The 21654-nt window shown below is 41.6% G+C and overlaps 1 protein-coding gene across 1 annotated transcript in view; it reads right to left on the reverse strand.

Annotated features, from left to right (window-relative positions):
* Nucleotides 1-15271: 15271 nt before the first annotated feature.
* LOC105487140 (multiple EGF like domains 9) overlaps nucleotides 15272-21654 on the reverse strand; it is a 114021-nt gene continuing 107638 nt past the window's right edge. The window contains exons 5-6 of the mRNA XM_024794567.2: nucleotides 21333-21602; nucleotides 15272-18914 (exon numbers count right to left, since the gene is read on the reverse strand). Of these exons, the coding sequence (XP_024650335.2) occupies nucleotides 18463-18914; nucleotides 21333-21602 (722 nt within the window). The 3' untranslated portion in view covers nucleotides 15272-18462. The remainder of the gene's footprint in view (nucleotides 18915-21332; nucleotides 21603-21654) is intronic.

The raw sequence follows: 21654 nt of genomic DNA on the forward strand, positions 1-21654 counted from the left end.
GGTGTAGTGACGTGCACCTGTAGTCCCAGCTACTTGGGAGGCTGAGGTAGGGGAATCACTTAAACCTAGGAGGTGGAGGTTGCAGTGAGCTGAGATCACGCCACTGCACTCCAGCCTGGCGACAGAGCAAGACTCCATCTCAAAAAAAAAAGAAAAGAAAGAAAGAAAAATAACAGTAAGATTCTAGGAACACAGAAAGGATTGAGTCATTCTGATTGAAGAGTTAGGGAAGGCTATTTTACAAGTAAGACCTATGCCCTGCAAAAGCAGGATAAAAACCTGTCTATACTATTATGTGCACTAGCTCCTCGTGTTTGAAGGTCCACAGAGATCAAATAAAATCCCTACTTGATGGAACTATTTAAAAAGTCCGTGTCACATTCTTCCTCCCTTGATTCTACCTCACAACAGCTCTAAGACAAGTTTGTTATCATTCTTCTATGGATAAGGAAATTGAGGCTCAGAGACATGAACCGATTTTCCCAAAGTCACACAGCAAGCTAGTGACAGAGAGGAGCTTGGACCTCCATTTCCTGATTCACGAAAGCTGCTTCCTGAGCTTTCTGAAACTTGCAGGAGCCCGAGATAATGTCCCACGCCAAGATCTCCTACCTAAATTGATCATCCTCAGTACTGTGGCCAGATCCCCACCCACTGAAATCCACGGTCTGCTAACAGAGATCTAAAAGCTGCTGGAAAAACTATCCGAGGATGCCAGAGAGTGCTTTCAAGCACCCTCTCCAGCTGCACATTGAATATGTAAAGCAGCGATAGCTCTAGGCAGAGAAGGATAATTGAATTAATCAACTGTCTGGACATTTTGCAGATTAAAAGAAGCGCTTAATGTCTTGTGACTTGTAGGAGGGGACGGTAAACTTTGCATCTCCCTTAAAGGCAGTGAATTCACATTGAGAGCACAGAGCAGGATCTAGAGAAGGATGAACACGACACTTGTGGCAGCTGCAGAGGGATAAATGACAGTCCCCTTTTCCTTGCACGTGTCCTCTCTGTGTGACATGCCACCAAGTACACGGCACAGGCTGTGCCCTACACAAGCACATCCACTCAAAGGAGGAGTGGAGGCTGAAATTGAGTCCGTGTCATGCTGGACAAGCTGTGAGTTTATCCCAAAGCAGGGATGCCTTTTTTCTAATTCACACAAAAGAACTATACATACCAGTGACTCTTAGAGTCTGAAATATACTTCCTTCCCCTTCTCTGAGTCCTAGGGTCCTCTAAACAGCAGTTCAAGAGAAAGTTTTGGGAGCCAGTTTGGGTAGATGTCCCACCTCTGGACTCCCAGAATACCCTGAGCCTATCATCATTGTGACATTTAGCTCTGTAACTATTAACTTGGCTGCCACAGTGTGAACTCCTTGAGGCTAGGAGAGGCAATGCCATATTTTATTTTTATTTCATTTTATTTTTTGAGATGGAATTTCACTCTTGTAGCCCAGGCTGGAGTGCAGTGGCATGATCTCAGCTCACTGCAACCTCCGCCTCCCAGGTTCAAGCAATTCTCCTGCCTCAGTCTTCCAAGTAGCTGGGACTACAGGTGTGCGCCACCACACCCAGCTAATTTTTGTATTTTTAGTAGTGACAGGATTTCACCATATTGGCCAGAATGGTCTTGAACTCCCAACCCAGCTGATCCGCCCACCTCGGCCTCCCAAAGTGCCGGGATTACAGGCGTGAGCCATGGCGCCCGGCCTTTGTTTGTTTGAGACAGAGTTTCACTCTTGTCACCCAGGCTGGAGCGCAGTGGCACGATCTCAACTCACTGCAATTTCCACCTCCTGGGTTCAACAATTGTCCTGCCTCAGCTTCCTGAGTAGCTGGGATTACAAGCGTGCACCACCATGCCCAGCTAATTTTTGTGTTTTTTAGTAGAGACAGGATTTCACCACGTTGGCCAAACTCCTCTCAAACTCCTGACCTCAGGTGATCCACCTGCCTCCACCTCCCAAAGTGCTTGGATTACAGGCGTGAGCCACCATGCCTGGCCTCACTGTTCTATTTTCCCTCATTAAAGGTTTGTCTTTTCGGGCCGGTCATGGTGGCTCTGACCTATAATAACAAAACTTTAGGAGGCCAAAGCAGGAGGATTGCTTAAGCCCAGGAGTTCGAAACCAGCCTACTCAATATAGGAAGACCTCATCTCTACAAAAAAAAATTAAAAATGAGTGGGGCATGAGGTGGCCACAATGGCTCACGCCTGTAATCCCAGCATTTTGGGAGGCCGAGGTGGGTAGATCACGTGAGGCCAGGAGTTCAAGATCAGCCTGGGTGACATGGCGAAACCCCATCTCTACTAAAAATACAAAAATCAGCTGCGCATGGTGGTGCATGCCTGTAGTCCCAGCTACTCGGGAAGCTGAGGCAGGAGGATCCCTTGAACCTGGGAAGCAGAGTTTGCAGTGAGCCGAGATCACGCCACTGTACTCCATCCAGCCTGGGCAACAGAGTGAGATGCTGTATAAAAACAAAAAATCGTTTTTTCTTTCTTTCCTTTGTTTTCTTTGTATGTGTTTTGTTTTGTTTTGTTTTGTTTTGAGACAGGGTCTCGCTCTGTCGCCCAGGCTAGAGTGCAGTGGTGCAATCACAGCTCACTGCAGCCTCGACCTCCTGGGCTCCAGCGATCTTCCCGCCTCAGCCTCCTGAGTGGCTGGTACTACAGGCACATGCCACCACACCCAGCTAATTTTAGTATTTTTTGTACAGATAGTATTTTGCCATGTCACCCAGACTGTTTTCAAACTCCTGGACTCAAGCTATTCTCCAGTCTCAGCCTCCCAAAGTACTAGGATTACAGGCATGAGCCACTATGCCCAGCCAAGATTTGTCTTTCAACAGTTTCTTACGACTGGAATCATACAGTACATACTCTTGTGTCTGGCTTCTTTGGAGAGCGGGAACTTTTAATTCTATGCCCTCTGGTCTATTATAATGCCTGGCAGATGATAGGTGCTTAATAAATGTTGAGGAAAGAATGAATTAATAAATCTTAACCAGAATTAATTATCTTACTCTGAACACCCTTGTCTTCCCACCAAATAGAATACAAGAATTTAAAAGGTCCTCACAGAGAACATTTAAACTTCTTGGATTTACCAGTGGAAAAACTGAGATCCAGACGGATTCAGCAGCCTGCCCAAGTTCACTCTACAAGTGCATAACAGAGCAGAATAGACCCGAAATGGGCAGACTCCCAGGCCTGTGCTCTCCTCACTTCACAATACCCACTTCCCACCCATTTCCCATAGGCAAATATGGCATTTCTTCATGGATCCCTATGGAATCAGAATGCCGACAAGATGTCACGTTGCCTCTTTCAGCCTCCTGTGGATGCCGTCCTGGCCCCAGATCACTCGCTGAAAACACAGAAACAACAGCAATTCAACTTAGGGAGGTATCTCATTTCATTTCAAGTATACCCAAAACCCAAGAGTAGCCTTACTCAAATACTGGGCTGTAGATTGGTTTTCTAGTCAGGAAGCAAACCAGCTGGTACCTGATTCAATTCTCCACTCACTAGAGATAGAAAAACATTGCATTTTTTGTAAAGTTTTTGTTAAAGACCTCTTTTTTTTTTTTTTTTTTAAGATGGAGTTTCGCTCTTGTTGCCCAGGCTGGAGTACAATGGCGCGATCTTGGCTCACTGCAACCTCTGCCTCCCGGGTTCAAGCGATTCTCCTGCCTCAGCCTCCCGGGTAGCTGGGATTACAGGTGCATTATCACCACACCCGGCTCATTTTTGTGTTTTCAGTAGAGACGGGGTTTCACCATCTTGGCCAGGCTGGTCTTGAACTCCTGACCTCGTGATCCACCTGCCTCGGCCTCCCAAAGTGCTGAGATTACAGGCATGAGCCACCGCGTCCAGCCTAAAGACCTCTTAAATAATAGGGAGAGAGGAAGGGAACTATTCATTGTAGACCTTGCATGTGCTGCGATGCTTCACGTAAGGTTTTCACTTAACCTCGCTGCAACCCTAAGAGGTCAGCATCAAGACTAGCCTGAGCGACGTGAGGAAACCCAATGTTTAGTAATAACTAAAAAGTTATTACTTTTATAGGTAATGGCAACAAGACAAAGAGCCATCTATTAATTTGCCCAAGATCCTATAGTTGTGAGTATCTCTCTGCTTTTGAAATGGGAGAGTCCCCTGATCCCTCTCGCAGGACGTGTGAAGGCAAGTGTGGCTCACCTGTTCCGTCACTGCCGCTGCTCAAACCCCTGAGGGGAGGGGAAGCGCACAGACGGACCGCTGCAGGAGCCCAAGTGGGCCTGTGTTACAGTGTTCCCTTTTAGCCCTCCTATCTCCGTGGACGGCTTGAGTGTTCACCAGCTCAATGGACCCTCTGCCTTTTCGCAAGGGCAGAGGGCCAGTGTGATAGCCTTCTGTATTGTGAGCTCTTGCCCAGCATCCTGGAAGAATCAGGTCACACACAGGCTTGAAGGATGAATGTGGGGTTTTATTGAGCGGTGGAGGTGGTTTTTAGAGGGATGGATGGGGAGCTGGAAGGGGGGATGGAATAGGAGGATGATATTCCCCTGGAGCCTGGCCATCCAGTGGCCAAACTCCTCTCTGACCACCCCCAGCCAAATTTCTCTGGGCGTTCAGACGTTCCTCCTCATCTCTCTTTCTCTGCTGCATCATTCCGCTGTTCATCTGCCTATCTCATCTCCTTGCCTGCTTGTCTGTTTCTGGAGCCTGGAGTTCGGGGTTTATATGGGTACAGGATAGGGGATGTGGTGAGCCAAAAGACAACCTTTTGGGCACGAAAATAGAAATGCCTGTTCCCACTTAGGGCTGCAGGTCTCCAGGCTTGAGGGTGGGCCTTTGCCGGGGACCCCCCTCTTCTACTCAGTATTTCCCTGTCTCCTGTCCGAATCATTTTCAAAGCTGATGCTTTTTGTACTCTAAGCTATTATCTTTTAGAACCAAGAAAAATAGATTTTCTGTTGATGTTCTAGTATGCACCTTTTACTTAGACAGTAATACAGGAAAATAATCTATGTTGTTGGTTGCTGGGCAGCTCATAGCTAAACTGGGTGCCAATTGCTAACTCACCCTTTAGCCTAGGTGTTCTGGTATGTTTCTGCTTCCTCCTTAGTATACTTAACTGATACTTTAACTCTTAATTTAAAGGTTTAATGATCTCTACCTTTTAATACAAAAAGTTGAGATACAGATTATAAATAAATAAAATTCTTTACCCAGGACAGTACCTGTTAACATTGAAACCTTTTCATTTCAACTGAAGGAAATTCAAAATGTAACTGTTGCCAAATTCCTTGTTTTCAAATTTAAAGGCCTCTCCATTTCAGACAATTCCATTGGGGATTAATGGCCCATTGGAGTCTATACAATTTGCTTAATTACCCTAAAATTATTATCTTGACTAAAGCAGAATCTTAATAGACAACATTAATGTCTTTATCCTTGTCTGGAAGAATCTCATCTCTTTGCAAAAAATAGCTTCTTCAAATGAGGCTGGATAATCCCCCTAGCCGTGGTGATTAAAGATAACAATGGCTCATTTAGAAAATGTTTTGGGGAAATTAAAAAGCTGAGATGAAGCCTGTTGGTTCTGCACGCTAGTGAAAGTAAAGGCAGGAAGGGGAGGGCACCAAAAGCATCCATGTATTGGACTATATTTGCTTCCTACTCAGTCAGCACAGGCCGCAGTGTTTGAGGACACGCAGTCAGGTCTGTGGGTGTGATCTCTCTCTGCACCAAAGGAATGAGCTTCATCAGCACCATTCCATTGAAGGGAATTTTGTGCTGTATGTTCCCGGGGTCACTCACAAACATCCCTACTTACAAGTGACTTGTTGCTTTCCAAAATAACAGTTTATTGGGATTTCAGTTTAAGTTTGCACTAATTCAAAGCCTACAGACTGCAGTATACTTACACACCTTTACTGTACTGACGAGTGTAGAAACTGATACGGCTGATTCACTTATTCATTTACTAACATATAGTGAGGTGTGTGTGTGTGTGAGAGAGAGAGAGAGAGAGAGAGACAGGGCCTCACTCTGTTGCCAAGGGCGAGTGCAGTGACAAGATCATGACTCACTGAAGCCTGGACCTTCTGGCCTTAGCTGGGCATTATATATATAGGCTCATGCCTATAATCCCAGCACTTTGGGAGGCCAAGGCAGGAGGATCGCTTGAGCTCAGGAGTTCAAGACCAGCCCTGGCAGCATAGCAAGACTCTGTCTCTAAAAAAAATTTAAAATTATTTGGATGTACTGGTGTCCACTTATAATCTGCCCACTTGTAGTCCCAGCTACTCAGGAAGCTGAGGTGGGGGGAACATTTGTGCCTGGGAGGTCAAGGCTGCAGTGAGCCAAGGTCCCACCATTGTGCTCCTGCCTGGGCAACAGAGTGAGACCCTGTCTCAAAACAAACAAACAAAACCCTCCTGAGCTAAACGTTTCAATCTTCTTCTTTTTTTTTTTTTTTTTTTGAGACGGAGTCTCACTCTGTCGCCCAGGCTGGAGTGCAGTGGCCGGATCTCAGTTCACTGCAAGCTCCGCCTCCCGGGTTCCTGCCATTCTCCTGCCTCAGCCTCCCGAGTAGCTGGGACTACAGGCGCCCGCCACCTTGCCCGACTAGTTTTTTGTATTTTTTTAGTAGAGACGGGGTTTCACCGTGTTAGCCAGGATGGTCTCAATCTCCTGACCTCGTGATCCGCCCGTCTCAGCCTCCCAAAGTGCTGGGATTACAGGCTTGAGCCACCACGCCTGGCCAACGTTTCAATCTTCTAAACATACAGTTGATTCCTCTGGCAACCAGCACCCTCATCTTGAGGGGCTTTTCCAAAGTCACTTCATTAACTCAGGTGTGGTCAACAGGGGTTTACTATAAGTAACAAAAGTTGTTCCTTTCACCTTTATCACCCTGGACATATTATAAGAGCCAGGGACGGCCGGGCGCGGTGGCTCAAGCCTGTAATCCCAGCACTTTGGGAGGCCGAGACGGGCGGATCACGAGGTCAGCAGATCGAGACCATCCTGGCTAACACGGTGAAACCCCGTCTCTACTAAAAAATACAAAAAACTAGCCGGGCGCGGTGGCAGGCGCCTGTAGTCCCAGCTACTCGGGAGGCTGAGGCAGGAGAATGGCGGGAACCCGGGAGGTGGAGCTTGCAGTGAGCTGAGATCCGGCCACTGCACCCCAGCCTGGGCGACAGAGCAAGACTCCGTCTCAAAAAAAAAAAAAAAAAAAAAAAAAAAAAAAAAAAAAAAAAAAAGAGCCAGGGACAAAAACCAAATATAACATAAGATGCTACTACAGCTCTTATCATTTAGAAACTTGTACAAAAGTTTAAAAGCTCTGGTTAGGAGATAGACAAAGACCAAAATACATATTTCTTTTTTTGTTTTTGTTTTTGTTTTTTTTTTGGAGACAGGGTTTCGCTCTGTTGCCCAGGCTAGAGTGCAGCGGCACAATCTCAGCTCACTGCAGCCTCCATCTCCTGGGTTCAAATGATTCTCCTGCCTCAGCCTCCCAAGTAGCTGGGATCACAGGTGTTCACCACCATGCCAGGCCGTTTCTTTTTTTTGTAATTTTAGTGGAGACAGGGTTTCGCCATGTTGGGCCGTGCTGTTCTCAAACTCCTGGCCACAAGTGATCCACCCACCTCGGCCTCCCAAAGTGCTGGGATTACAGGCATGAGCCACTGTGCCCAGCCTATATTTCTTATTATATCACAATATCACAAGAAAGTATCATTATCATCATCATCACTTTTATCATGAATGAATACTGGATTTTGTCAAATGCCTTTTGTACAGCTATTGAGGTAATCATTATATTATTTTTCTTTCTCAGCCTTTGTGAATTACACTGATTGATTTTTGAATGTTATACCAGACTTACATTTATGTGATAAACCCCCAGTTGGTAATGAAGTACTATTTGTGTGTGTGTGTGTGATACAGAGTCTTGCTCTGTCGCTCAGGCCGGAGTGCAGTAGTGCAGCCTCCACCTCCTGGGATCAAGCAGTTCTCCTGCCTCAGCCTCCCAAGTAGCTGGGATTACAGGCATGCGCCACCACGCCTGGCTAATTTTTGTATTTTTTATAGTAGAGACGGGGTTTTGCCATGTTGGCCAGGCTGGTCTCAAAGTCCTGACCTCAGGTGATCTGCCCGCCTTGGCCTCCCAAAGTGCTAAGATTACAGACGGGAATCACCGCGCCCAGCCTTGAAGTACTATTTTTTAAATTGTATTGTCGTACTTAAATTTGCTTGAATTTTCTTAGAAATGTTTGTGTCTATATTCATGAGAGACATTGGTCTGTAGTTTTCTTGTTATGTTTTCTTTTTTTATTTGAGTAATGCTGATTTCATAGAATGAACTGAGAAATAATTGCTGCTTCTTTAGTTTTTCTGGAAGGGTTTGTATAGAATTGGTAATATTTCTTTAAATATTTCTAGAGTTCACCAGTGAAGCTATCTGGACCTGGAGTTTTCTTTGTGAAAGGTTTATTTTTTGTTTATTTGGAGACAGAGTCTTACTCTGTTGCCCAGGCTAGAGTGCAGTGATGCAATCATGGCTCACTGCAGCCTCAAAATCCTGGGTTCAAGTGATCCTCCCACCTCAGCTTCCCAAATAGCTGGGACTACAGGCATGTGCCACCACACATGGCTAATTTTCCTTTTTTTTTTTTTTTCTCTGTAGAGACGGGGTTTCACTTTGTTGCCCAGGCTGGCCTCAAACTCCTGGGCTCAAGCAGTCCTCTTGCCTTAGCCTCTCAATGTGTTAGTATTATAGGTGTGAGCCACCACACATGGCCTGTGAAAGGTTTATAACTACAGGCCAGGCACGGTGGCTCATGACTGTAATCCCAACACTTTGATAGGCCAAGGAGGGCAGATTACGAGGTCAAGAGTTCGAGACCAGCCTGGCCAGCATGGTGAAACCCTATCTCTACTAAAAATACCAAAATTAGCCAAGCACTGTGGTGCACACCTGTAATCCTACTACTTGGGAGACTGAGGCAGGAGAATTGCTTGAACCCAGGAGGCAGAGGTTGCAGGGAGCTGAGATCACACCATTGCACTCCAGCCTGGGCAATAGGGCGAGACTCCGTCTCAAAAATAAATAAATAAATAAATAAATAAATGGTTAACTACAAATTAAATTAAAGGTAACATGGCTACTTAGGTTATCTATTTCTTTTTGAGTGAGCATGGTTTGTGTCTTTTTTTTTTTTTTGAGACGGAGTCTCGCTTTGTAGCCCAGGCTGGAGTACAGTGGCCTAGTCTCAGCTCATTGCAAGCTCCGCCTCCCCGGTTCACGCCATTCTCCTGCCTCAGCCTCTTAACTACCTGGGACTACAGGCGCCCACCACCACGCCCAGCTAATTTTTTGTATTTTTAGTAGAGACGGGCTTTCACTGTGTTAGCCAGGATGATCTCGATCTCCTGACCTCGTGATCTGCCCACCTTGGCCTCCCAAAGTGCTGGAATTACAGGCATGAGCCACTGCACCTGGCCGGGTTTGTGTCTTTTAAGGAATATGTACATTTCACATAAGTCATCAAATTGCTTGGCATAAACTTCCTTTATTATCCTTTTTTTTTTTTAGAAGGGGTCTCACTCTGTTCTGTCGCCCAGACTGGAGTGAAGTGGAGCAATCTTGGCTCACTGCAACCTTGGCCACTCAGGTTCAAGCGAATTCTCATGCCTCAGTCTCTCGTGTAGCTGGGACTACAGGTGCTACGCCTGGTTAATTTTTGTATTTTTTTAGGAGAGTCGGAGTTTCACCATGTTGGCCAGGCCGGTCTTTCAAACTGCTGACCTCAAGTGATGCCTTGAGGTCACCCAAAGTGCGGGGATTACAGGCAAGAGCCACCACGCCTGGCCCCTTTATTATCCTTTTAATATTTATGGGATGTATAGTGATTTCCCCTTTCTCATTCCTGATACTGTTTTTTTGTGTTTTCTCCCTCTCTTAATTTTTCTGATCATCTGGCTGGAAGTCTATACATTTTATTGAATTTCTCAAAGATCTAGCTTTTAGCTCCATTTTTTATTTTATGCTTTCTATTTTATTTTTGCTCTTGTCTTTGTTATCTCCTATCTGCACACTTTGGGTTTATTTTGCTCTTCGTTTTCTAGCTTTTTAAGATAGATGCTTACATCATTAATTTGAAGTATTTTTTCTAATATACACATTTAGTACTCCGAGCTTTTCTCTAAGTACTGCTTTAGCTGCATTCCACAATTGTGAAATGTTGTTTCATTTTCATTCAGTTCAAAATGCTAATTTTTCTTTCTTTTTTTTTTTTTTTTGAGACAGAGTGTCACTCTGTCACCCAGGCTGGAGTGCAGTGGCGTGATCTCGGTTCACTGCAACCTCCGCCTTCCAGGTTCAAGCAATTCTCCTGCCTCAGCCTCCTGAGTAGCTGGGATCACAGGTGCCGCCACCACGCCTGGCTAATTTTGGTATTTTTAGTAGAGACGGGTTTTACCATGTTGGCCAGGCTGGTCTCGAACTCCTGACCTCAAGTGATCTGCCCACCTCGGCCTCCCAAAGTGCTGAGATTATATACCTGGTCTCTATGACTTACTTTTTTTGCTCATGTATATAACTGTATATAGCTGTAATTCATTCATTTTCCATGACTGCATAAAATTCTGTTCAAAGTATATGGATAGACTACAGTTCTTCTACTGACAGATATTTGGATTGTTTCCAAATATTTTGCTATAGTAAATAATGCTGCAATGAAGAATTTGAAATGCAGCTTCTGGTGCACATATATGAGTTTCTCTAAACTATATACCAGGAGTGAAATTACATGCACATCTTCAAAACATATAATTTTTCTTCATTTAACTTTGATTCTGTTTTTAATAATTCTCCCTAATCCCTCTTAGTAACTGTATGTTATCTCATCAAGTATATGCACTAAACTATATCTCTATTCTTTTTTTTTTTTTGAGGAGTCTCACTCTGTCTCCCAGGCTGGAGTGCAATGGCGTAATCTCGGCTCACTGCAACCTCTGCTTCCCAGGTTCAAGCCATTCTCCTGCCTCAGCCTCCCAAGTAGCTGGGATTACAAGCATGCGCCACAGCATCCGGCTAATATTTGTATTTTTAGTAGAGACGGGGTTTCGCCATCTCGGCCAGGCTGCTCTTGAACTCCTGACCTCAGGTGATCCACCCGCCTCAGCCTCCCAAAGTGCTGGGATCACAGGTGTTAGCCATCGTGCCGGCCCACATCTCTGTTCTTGAACATCTAGAATTTATCCCCAATTTTTGAAACTTCATACACCAGTCTGAAAAAAATTTGTGAAGTTTCTGCTTTTTAGGTCATTTCCTTATGAAGAATTCCTAGAAGTGGACTTATTGAAATAAAGACCAATTTACCAATTGTGCCAATTTACATTCAGTGGGAGGATTTTTATTGCTGAAAAATGAAGTAATAATCCTTCAATTAGTTGTTTATCCTTTGGGGGTCATGCATCCTTTGGTTTTTTTTTTGGAGATGGAGTCTTGCTCTGTCAGCCAGGCTGGAGTGCACTGGCACGAACTCGGCTCACTGCAAATTCCACCTCCCAGGTTCAAGCAATTCTCCTGCCTCAGCCCCCTGAGTAAGTGAGATCACAGGCGCCTGCCACCACACCCGGCTAATTTTTGTATTTTAGTAGAGATGGGGTTTCACCATGTTGGCCAGGCTGGTCTCGAACTCCTCACCTCAGGTGATCCACCCACTTTGGCCTCCCAAAATGCTGGGATTACAGGCGTGAGCCACCACGCCAGGCAGATCATGGATCCTTTTGAGACAATGATTAAAGTATGGGTCTTCTCTCCAGAAAAAAAGAAACACAATTGCATCAATAAACAAAACAGCATGAAATTTCAAGGGTTTCTCAGAACCTCTGAAGCCCATGTAAACTGACACCTCTCTTGAATAAGGAATATTATCCTATCCACTGAATAGAATTTTTCTTGCCATACTTCAACAAATAAGTTCACATACAAACTCTTGTATTGTCAACTACCTTTTGTACATAAATCATCACTTACTGAGCACCCACAATGTACCAGCAACATGCCAGATGCCAGAGGCAGAAGAATAAATGCTACTGATTTCAAGGAATACAGAGTCCACTGGGAAAGGCACAAACTAACAAGTATTTATAATAAAATATGTGCAGTAGTAGAAGTATTCATTAGGCAAAATGGAGGTACAAATTTAAGAATTGATCAACTTTTCTTTATCAAAGGTTTGCAAAGAATGAATGAGCATTCTCAAGGATATTATAGGTAGGGGAAGCAGTACCGGCAAAGGGAGGAAGACATCATATAACCTGGCATATATAGGAAATTGTATGAGTTTAACATGGTTAAATTGGAACAGTAATTAACATTGGAAGAGCTGAGACTTTTCCTTTCTTGGGTCAAAGACTAAAAGAACCAATACTGACATAGACAATTTTAGCAGTTTGTCTGACAACACAAAGGAAACCACAAAAGAAGATTTCCTCCCAAACACTTCTTTTATTACCCAAACCTACTCTTATTACATACAAAGAAAACATTTTGCCTGTTTTCTTTTGCAACTGTTTGAAGTGCAGTGTTCCATTCAACAGACAAGGTTTAAAATCTACTTATTATTAATACAAACAAGCAGCACATTGTGAATTTAACATTGTCTAATGGCTTTCATTTTGTACACAGAAGTACTAGAAAGCCTGTACAATTACTACAATAATTCCTCATAAAATTGCCTTGAAAGACTAACTTATAGGTAAAACTACAATTTTAACATTGATTTAGATAGAATGTTGATTTTCAGCCTGTCAATTAACACTCCTAATGCTATAATCTCATGAAAAACATTGTTTTTAATTCAGCTTAACTTTTAAAATATAAGTAAGCACACTGTTACTTTGAAGTTACTGACTTAATTATAATGGAGCATGTGGAACTTTAAAAAACATAGGTGTCTTATACGCCTATGGAAAATGAATACAACCAGTTTTGATAATGCAACCTTGCAAATGTCTTTACTTGTTTGTATATATATATACTTTCTCTTCAAAATGTAATTTGATTAGATTTCTGCCATGCTTATTCTTTTCCCTTAATAACCAATTCATATACATCACAGAACCACATGTATAAACATAAGGTGTTGTTATAAAGTAATAAAACCTGTTTTCTTGTGTGGCTAGAAAAGAAAGAAAATATAAGAGTTTAAAAATTTAAATGTCAACCAACTGAAGTTGAACAAAACAATTTAAGTTTATAAAGCTCTCAGCACAAAGAAGTGCCTGACTTGTTTTTTCTTTTTTTTTTTTTTCAAATAAAGGAATTTCTCAGATGGCATCCCATTAAACATCATCTAGCTTTGTCAAAATAAAGGTTCTTCAAGAGTAGCTTAAAATATTAAAAAGATGTACTCTTATTACAAGTTACCTAATAAATATGTAGAATATGGTTTCTCCTCAGATTTCTACCAAAGAAAGGAAATTCTTCATATGTGTGACAAAGAAATCCAAAGTGAGCAAGTTTTCTCTATAAAATCCAATGGATCTCAGAGGGAACAGGCAAAAGCACAAACAAAAATGTATGTTAATATATTTTCTTCTCAGGTTTTGTTTTGTTTTCCTCTAAGAGAAGGAATCTTCTTCATGGATTTTTTTTTTCCCCCAAGTAGAAAACATTCTTTAAATGAACTTAAACAAAATGCATGGCCAATAAATGAAGGGTTCAAAGATTTTTATGAAGTGGGCTGAAAATAAATGATCCTTGGCATGTATTTGAAGATATCAAACAACTCTGACCACAAAAAAAAGTAAACAACAAATCTACAATAGGTACAAATTATATACATTTATTTTTAATAATTTTAAATAACACTCTTGTATAAATTCTTTCATATATTCAAATCATACACAAATTTAGAAATGCATGATGAAGCCTAGTACAGCATATGTATGAGACATGTTTTTAAAGTTTGTGTTAGAATTTTAGTGACATAAATACAAGTTTAATGTTTCAGAAACATTCCCTAATTGCTCGGGCTATAATTTAATGTATTATAGAGTGCTTATGCCTAGCATTACAACTTGACTTTAAATCATTTAGCTTTTGGACTTAGATCTGAAGCCCTGGGCTCACTTTCTAGGGCTGCTGCTGCAGTTATTGCATATGCATAAGTAACAAGAAAGATTCCCATATTGCCTTTGAGCAAACATCATTCAACCACTGACATTTTAATGATCCATAACCTTTAGTCCGTTTGATATTATTTGACTTCTTCAGATGTATGAGTGTATTCTTCCTGCCTTTCCCTTTGGCATAGACACTGGCTCAGGGTTAAACAGAAAAATGCACTAACCTTCCCTTACTCCCCCGCACACACCAAATTCATTTAAGCTCCCAGACTCCTTACTATCAAGAAGAGTATAACAGACCAAAGATTCTTTGTGGATGAAGCCAGAAATGCTTTTCTTGCTGTAACAGGTTACGCTGGGTTGCCTTTTACTTCTCTGAACTTTTTGTCAGAGACCTTGCCTTGAGCTGTGGAAATTCAATTCCTACCCACCTAGCCCAAAATATAAGAACCAGGTATGTTCATTTTAAGTGGTGTTACGTTCACCAAGTGTCCTTAAAAGTGTAGGACAAAAGTGAATGATCTAATAACCCTGTTCCAATCAAAGCTGTCAAGAGGATTCTCTACTCCCAAAACAGCACTTAAAGGGCTAAAGATCCTGATGGCACTCAGCTGACCAAAATAAACTAGTAGGTCAGTGAGTATTGCTTTAATGGTCAATTTACCTGGGAATATTGGCGCTAGAGAATAGTGATATAATTTGAGGTGTCTACAAATGTTGTCTAAAAAACCTCTCTCCTCTCATCCCATGTTTCATCTGTTCTCTACTCTTAAAATCTAGGTATCACTGGGAAGAGTAATGCACTAGGCCCACAGGACCTTAGTATTAATATAAATGAGCTTTAGTTTTCAAGTGTCATTTTTTTCTCTGTAACTGCAGAAATTCCATTAATAAAAGAACCCTGGGGGACAGAGGGTAGAGGGAGTGAGAGGGGAGTAAGGGAGGACAAGGACATACTTAACACTACCTACGGCACCTAACCATCAGAAATGCATAGGCATTAATGAAGATAAAAGCATCGCTTAATGGCAGTATCTGTAATTTCCAAATAAGATTCACATCAGTGCTATCTTATTTAAAAATAAACACATTTCCAATCCTTACACAAACATTCTCCCAATATTAGGCTTTCTTTTTCTTTTTTTTTTTTTTTTTGAGATGGTGTCTTGCTCTGTCGCCCAGGCTGGAGTGAAATGGCGCCGTCTCGGCTCACTGTAACTTCTGCCTCCCGGGTTCAAGTGCTTCTCCTGCCTCAGCCTCCCGAGTAGCTGAGACTACAGGCACGCACCACCACACCCAGCTAATTTTTGTATTTTTAGTAGAGACAGGATTTCGCCATGTTGACCAGGCTGGTCTCGAACTCCTGACCTCGTGATCCACCCGCCTCAGCCTACCAAAGTGCTGGGATCACAGGCGTGAGCCACTGCACCTGGCCCAATATTAGGCTTTCTGAAGGACAGATGGCATCCTGCTGCTGGATGCCACAGTTTATGGGGCTCATGCCTTTAGAGGAAAGAACATTGTGCAGTGCATCCCATACTAGTTTCCTAGACTGATTTCAGTGGTAGATCACTTTGTGATTGGTTTATATTTTAAAGCAAATTATTTCCAGAAGCAAAAAGCTGGAGACATTAGAGGATATTATTTAAAACAAATGTTAAGACTTTTTTTCCCATTGAGAAAAATTATAACCATAACCTAGGAGCCATTAACAAATATTTAAAGGTAAACTTCCTTTGTGATTCAATTTTTCAATACTTTTTAAGGCCTGTTTCAAGGAATTTCTACATGGTCAAAATCCTCTTAGATTCCAACAAACCTCCTTTCTCTATTGGTTTAACTTCTGTTTAATAAATGTTCACTTCTCACTACCTTTAATCCTGACCTTTTTTGGGGGGTGGGGGGCGGTATAACTGGGAGAAAGTCGGGTATGCCATTTTGCATAATTTCCTAGAATTGTGCAGTCTGTACACACATATGCAGCAACTGCTAGGGAAAGCAAGTTTTCCCTCCCTGCGTGAAAGATGAGTTCACCTTAATGAAGCACAAAACTGGCAGTTTTGTTTTCTAATCACTAACACTAGCTTCAGATAGTAAATCTTCCTGTGTTCATTTCGCTAAGTGCTTCATGGTTGTATGGCCCTGGATTGCTCCTGATATTTAAAAAAAATAAAAAACATCCACAAGTAGAACTCTTCCTCCTAGCTTTCTTGTGTCCATGGCTAGGCATTTTCTGCATATAGTTGAAAAAACATGTGCTTTAGAGTTAGAAGCCCTGATTCCAAGCCTAATAATGACACACATTGTATAGCCGTGAACAAGACATTTAGCTCCTCTGTGCCTCAGTCTTTTCATCTATAAAATGGGGAGAACAATTACTTCCTCAGGGGGCTATGGTGTGGAAGAGAGGACACACATATGGAAAAGTGCTTTGCAAACTACAAAGGGCTATAGAAAAACTAAATAATTTTCATATAATGTAATATAATGTAACCTCTATTCTTCTGAGCAATGGCCAAATATGCAAAGCACCCTCAGATTACCAGAAGTAGATTATCTGCTTGTACTCCCTCCAGAACATCATCTCCAAACCCTGAGAGCAACTTAGGGGTCTCCTATAAAGGGATGACCAAGTTCTAGTTTTTTCTCTAGGGAAGTTAGGCAAAGGGGTCAGCTTGGATTTCCTAGGTCTAATCTAATACGTTTTTTTTTTTTTTTCTAACCACTTCACAGTTCACTGTTCCTCCTAATAAGTTATATTTGACTTCTGACCACCTTTCCCACCCACCTTGCTTAACCCAAAATGTCAATATCATAATAAATGAGAGCAACAGTAGTTAGCCTCTAGGAAAAAACTGCATCAAAAAGCAAGAACTAACTATACACACCCATCTACAAAGCTACCCACTAACCAGACAAGAAGACGATGGGAGAACTATAGCACTGCAGAGAGATGGCACATACCTCATGGCAAATGAGTGACAGGCTATGTTCACATTTAGGAGATTTTTTATTTGGGGTGAGGGAGAGATTATAAATATTTCACAGGCATGAAAACTACAGATCCCAAGTAATATGATGGCTTTTCTCTTGGAACTAAAATATTTCTATCCTTTGGAAGACTATCTTTTACATTCAAGAAAAACATTTTTTAATGAGGATATGTTTTATATTAATCTATGTAAAATATATAGGGTAGCTAGTGTCTACTTAGATTAATGTTTTTGGAGAATGCATCCTATGTCCCAGCTTAATGATTATTGACTTCAAAATCTATTGCTTGAATCATAGTAAGTCAAAGAGCATGTAATTCTACTTTTAGACTGAGAAAGGAAAGAAAGATTAGAAACATTCGACCTCTTATAAATTTCAGCAATGTCCTCAAGAGGGACTAAAAATGACTGATGCTCACCAGAGTCCCAGCTCTAGCAATATTGCCATCTATTTTACAGTATTTTAAGCAATCCCCATATTTTTCTTTTTACAACACCATTAACTGCTGTACAAATAAATTCCAGATGATAAAATATGACATGATTTTTTTTTACAAATAGATACAAATACAATGTTGACCAGATATGCTACATTAACTATGTACACCTTATTTCTCTAGAGGCAGGAATATTCCTTACTTTTAGACAATTGATCATTTACACTGAGACCCTGAGGAGGACCATCAGCCTCCTGCTCCCCAATGCTGCCTTCCTCCATTAGAAGCTTATCCTGTGCTTTCATCTCATCACTGAGCAAGAATCCTAGGAGGAAAAAACCAAGCCCTTCTGAAGATCTTGGGACTTTTCTATCCCTCTTCTAGAAACTATCAAGATTATTTATTGTGATACAGCCTAGAAACCAGCTTTTCCTCAATGATGTCCTTTTGTATAGTAAAATGAATATAATCCCTGACACTGTTTTTAAAAAAATGTTTCAGGAATGGAGATGAAGTCTTTCAGCAGTCTTTTCCCCTCCACATCCATCATCTTGTTACCACTGGCTTGGTGAACACTTCCCCAGGAGTCTATCTGGAGGTCAAAGTGGTTTTGGGCTGTACAATGGGGTTTAGCCTTTCCATACTCCCACGTGGTTTAGTACAAAAATATACTTTACTTCAAGTCCTAATGACAATGAACACTTCAGATCTTCATGGGAAAACTAAGAGCAATAGATAGGCTAAGCACATTACAAATTTGTACCTGAAAATTTCAGATGCACTATTTGCCTTTGCTTTCTCAGCAAACTCTAGCCAGGCTTTGTCTGGCCCAGGGGCTGATGCTTATAAGCACTGTGGTTTAACAATTCAGGAGAATATTTCTAGCTCCTTAGGCTTTGTAGTTATGTATGGGCGTCGTCAGGGTCAGTTGCCCATTGGGAGCCACTTCATTGCCATCATCTTCCAACAATCCCGAAACATCTGCATTGGGAATGCTGTCATGGTAGCTGCTGAAACTGATATTGTCTTCTTTCAGCTCGATGGTCCAAAAGGGGGCATTGAGTTTCCGGTTTTGGTACTCACGGTACATATATACAGCCCCCACAAATCCCATTAGCAGCACCACAACAATGATGATGACTGTCAAAATGATGATGTTAAACTGGGTCCATGATACATCAGCTAAAGCTGAAGTGCTGTTTTCAGAAGTGCTTACTGAAAAGACAGTCTGCAGGGTTGTAGGGGTAAAAGTACTATTTATAACAGGGGTGGGCACTGATGTGGTCAAAGAGGCATTGGAAACCAAAATGGTAGAACCTTCAGGTGTTGGAACAATAACTTCTGAAAATAAAAACAGAGAATGAAATGTAAAAGACAAAATTATCTAGTTTTGAGAAACAATAAAAGAAATGCACATGGGAGTGAATGTTGATGTAGGATGTTGACATGATATTCTGCTTTAAGATAATGCAAGTTAAAAATAATTTTTAAAGAAATATAGTGATAAGGGTAAGAATCAGGGTCTATAAAGCTAGATTATTACATCTATGGCTGTTTTCCAATATGTATAATATCTACATTAAAATCTTTGAGTCGGGTGTGGTGGCTCACACCTGTAATCCCAGCACTTTAGGAGGCCAAGGCGGATGGATCACGAGTTCAGGAGTTCAAGACCAGCCTGGCCAAGATGGTGAAACTCTGTCTCTACTGAAAATACAAAAATTAGCTGGGCGTGGTGGCGGGCACCTGTAATCCCAGCTATTCAAGAGGCTGAGGCAGAGAATTTTTTGAACCCGGGAGGCGGAGGTTGCAGTGAGCTGAGATTGTGCCACTGCACTCCAGCCTGGGTGGCAGAGCAAGACTCTGTCTCAAAAAAAAAAAAAAAAAATTGGGAAAATTCCAGTGGAGTTGTCCATTCTTACTCTTAGATAAAATCATACAAATTCCTGCAAAGGCAGTAAATTTGTCACTACTGAGTTCTAAATCACATAGTTAAAAGTGACAGGGGTATATGGCAATCATTTGAACAAAAATAAGTCTAACAAGTCTGATGGCATTTCATAAAGGTAAAATAATTATCTGCAAAGGAGGTGTAGGCAAAACTGTACCTCAAGTTATGTCTGAAAAACAAATTTTAAATGTCCGAGGCTGACGTCAGCCAAGAGAGAAAACAGCTTTCCTTAATTCCATGTGTAGGAATTCTTCCTTTGTGTAGATTACAACTACTTTATAATTTAGGTACTATACTTTGTATGTCTAATGGCAGCATAGTTTGGTGGAAGGACTAAAGGCTTTGGAATCAAATAGAAGTGTGTGGCTATAGATAATAAATTTTTTTAAAGCTCAATTTCCTTATCTGTAGAATGTGAATAACATCAACTTTGCAGAGTTCTTGGGAAGGATTAAATGAAATAATGTACCACACGCATTATCACATTTAATGCTTGGCATATAGCAGGTACTCAATAAAATTATTACTATTATAATTATAATTCTTCACCACAAAAGCCATATCAACTTATTCTAAAAAGAGGCAAAGTTTGTACATATTACTTAATAGCTAATAAGAAAAACCATCAGTCCTGTCAGTTAAGTATGGACAAAGTGTGCCTCCCAAGCAGGTAACAGAATTGAGTAGTGGGATCTCTAGCTAGTAATAGGGTTCAATCTGAATCTTTTTATCTTAATCACAACAGTATCAAGATATCAAGAAAATGGCAGAAAGAAGGCACTTGCCACAGACCAACTGCTCATCAGCCTCGTGTTCACAATGTTAGAATATCAAAGAGTGGTTTGTAGAACAGCAAGGTCCAATCTCTCTGTGACCTATTAAACCCTCAATATCCCTAACTTATCCTGAATTTATAATCATTAATTTTTTTTTTTTTTTTTTTTTTTTTGAGACGGGGTCTGGCTCTGTCGCCCGGGCTAGAGTGCAGTGGCCGGATCTCAGCTCACTGCAAGCTCCACCCCCCGGGTTTACGCCATTCTCCTACCTCAGCCTCCCGAGTAGCTGGGACTACAGGCGCCCACCGCCTCGCCCGGCTAGTTTTTTGTATTTTTTAGTAGAGACGGGGTTTCACCGTGTTCGCCAGGATGGTCTCGATCTCCTGACCTCGTGATCCGCCCATCTCGGCCTCCCAAAGTGCTGGGATTACAGGCTTGAGCCACCGCGCCCGGCCATATAATCATTAATTTTTAAAATTAATCTTTACTGAGCTTTCCAGTAAGAAATATTTTGCCATGTGAATAAGTTTGCTTTTAAAAATCAAAAGGAATATTATTATTTCCTCCTTTGTACGTGGGGGAAACTTAGGCCCAAAGTTAGGACAGATGCTAGAATGAACTCCAGCTTCTCAGCTAGAACTTCTAACCAGATTAGATGTCCCTACTTCAAAAGACCTTTGATGATCCCTCAAAGTGATGAGAATAAAGGAAGCAAAGAATAAAAGAAATGATAGGATTCTTAAATTATTAACATAAAAATAAAAATAGATGAAGAGAAAAATGTGAGAACATTTTGTCTCACTCTCGCAACGACTTTGTCTTGGTCCTCAAATTTCTGGAGTTGACTGTGGAGTGTCAGAAGAGCAGCAGGAATGGAAAGAAACCTCTTTAGGCAAATATCTATCAAAATCTATTTCCAAAAACTCCTCTGGTAGGGTTGGAAGGTTTTACAAAGCCTTCCATTTTTCACTGCTGAAATTTTCACTGCTAGGTTTAGATATTAAATTTACAATCACTTAGGTGAAGTTTTACCTTTCTTGATGCAATTTCCCTCGAGGTCTTGAACATAACCTTCTAGGCAGTTCTCACACCAAAACCCAGTGGTGTTATGGAGGCAGTTGATGCACTCACCACTCTCAGGCTTACAAATCTTTGGAGTTTTAACTGGGTCCACATGGCCGTGACATTGGCACTTTCTACAGATGCTGTCAAAATTGTAATAACCATTTTCACATTTATTGCAGTTCGGGCCCATGTAACCATCTTTACACTGGTCACATTCAGGTTCCAATTCACTCGATTCTAAAAGAGAGAATGCCAGAATAGTTTAGTACAGTCGGAAGCTACAATTAAA

This window comes from Macaca nemestrina, chromosome 14, assembly GCF_043159975.1.
Source record: "Macaca nemestrina isolate mMacNem1 chromosome 14, mMacNem.hap1, whole genome shotgun sequence".
NCBI lineage: Eukaryota > Metazoa > Chordata > Mammalia > Primates > Cercopithecidae > Macaca > Macaca nemestrina.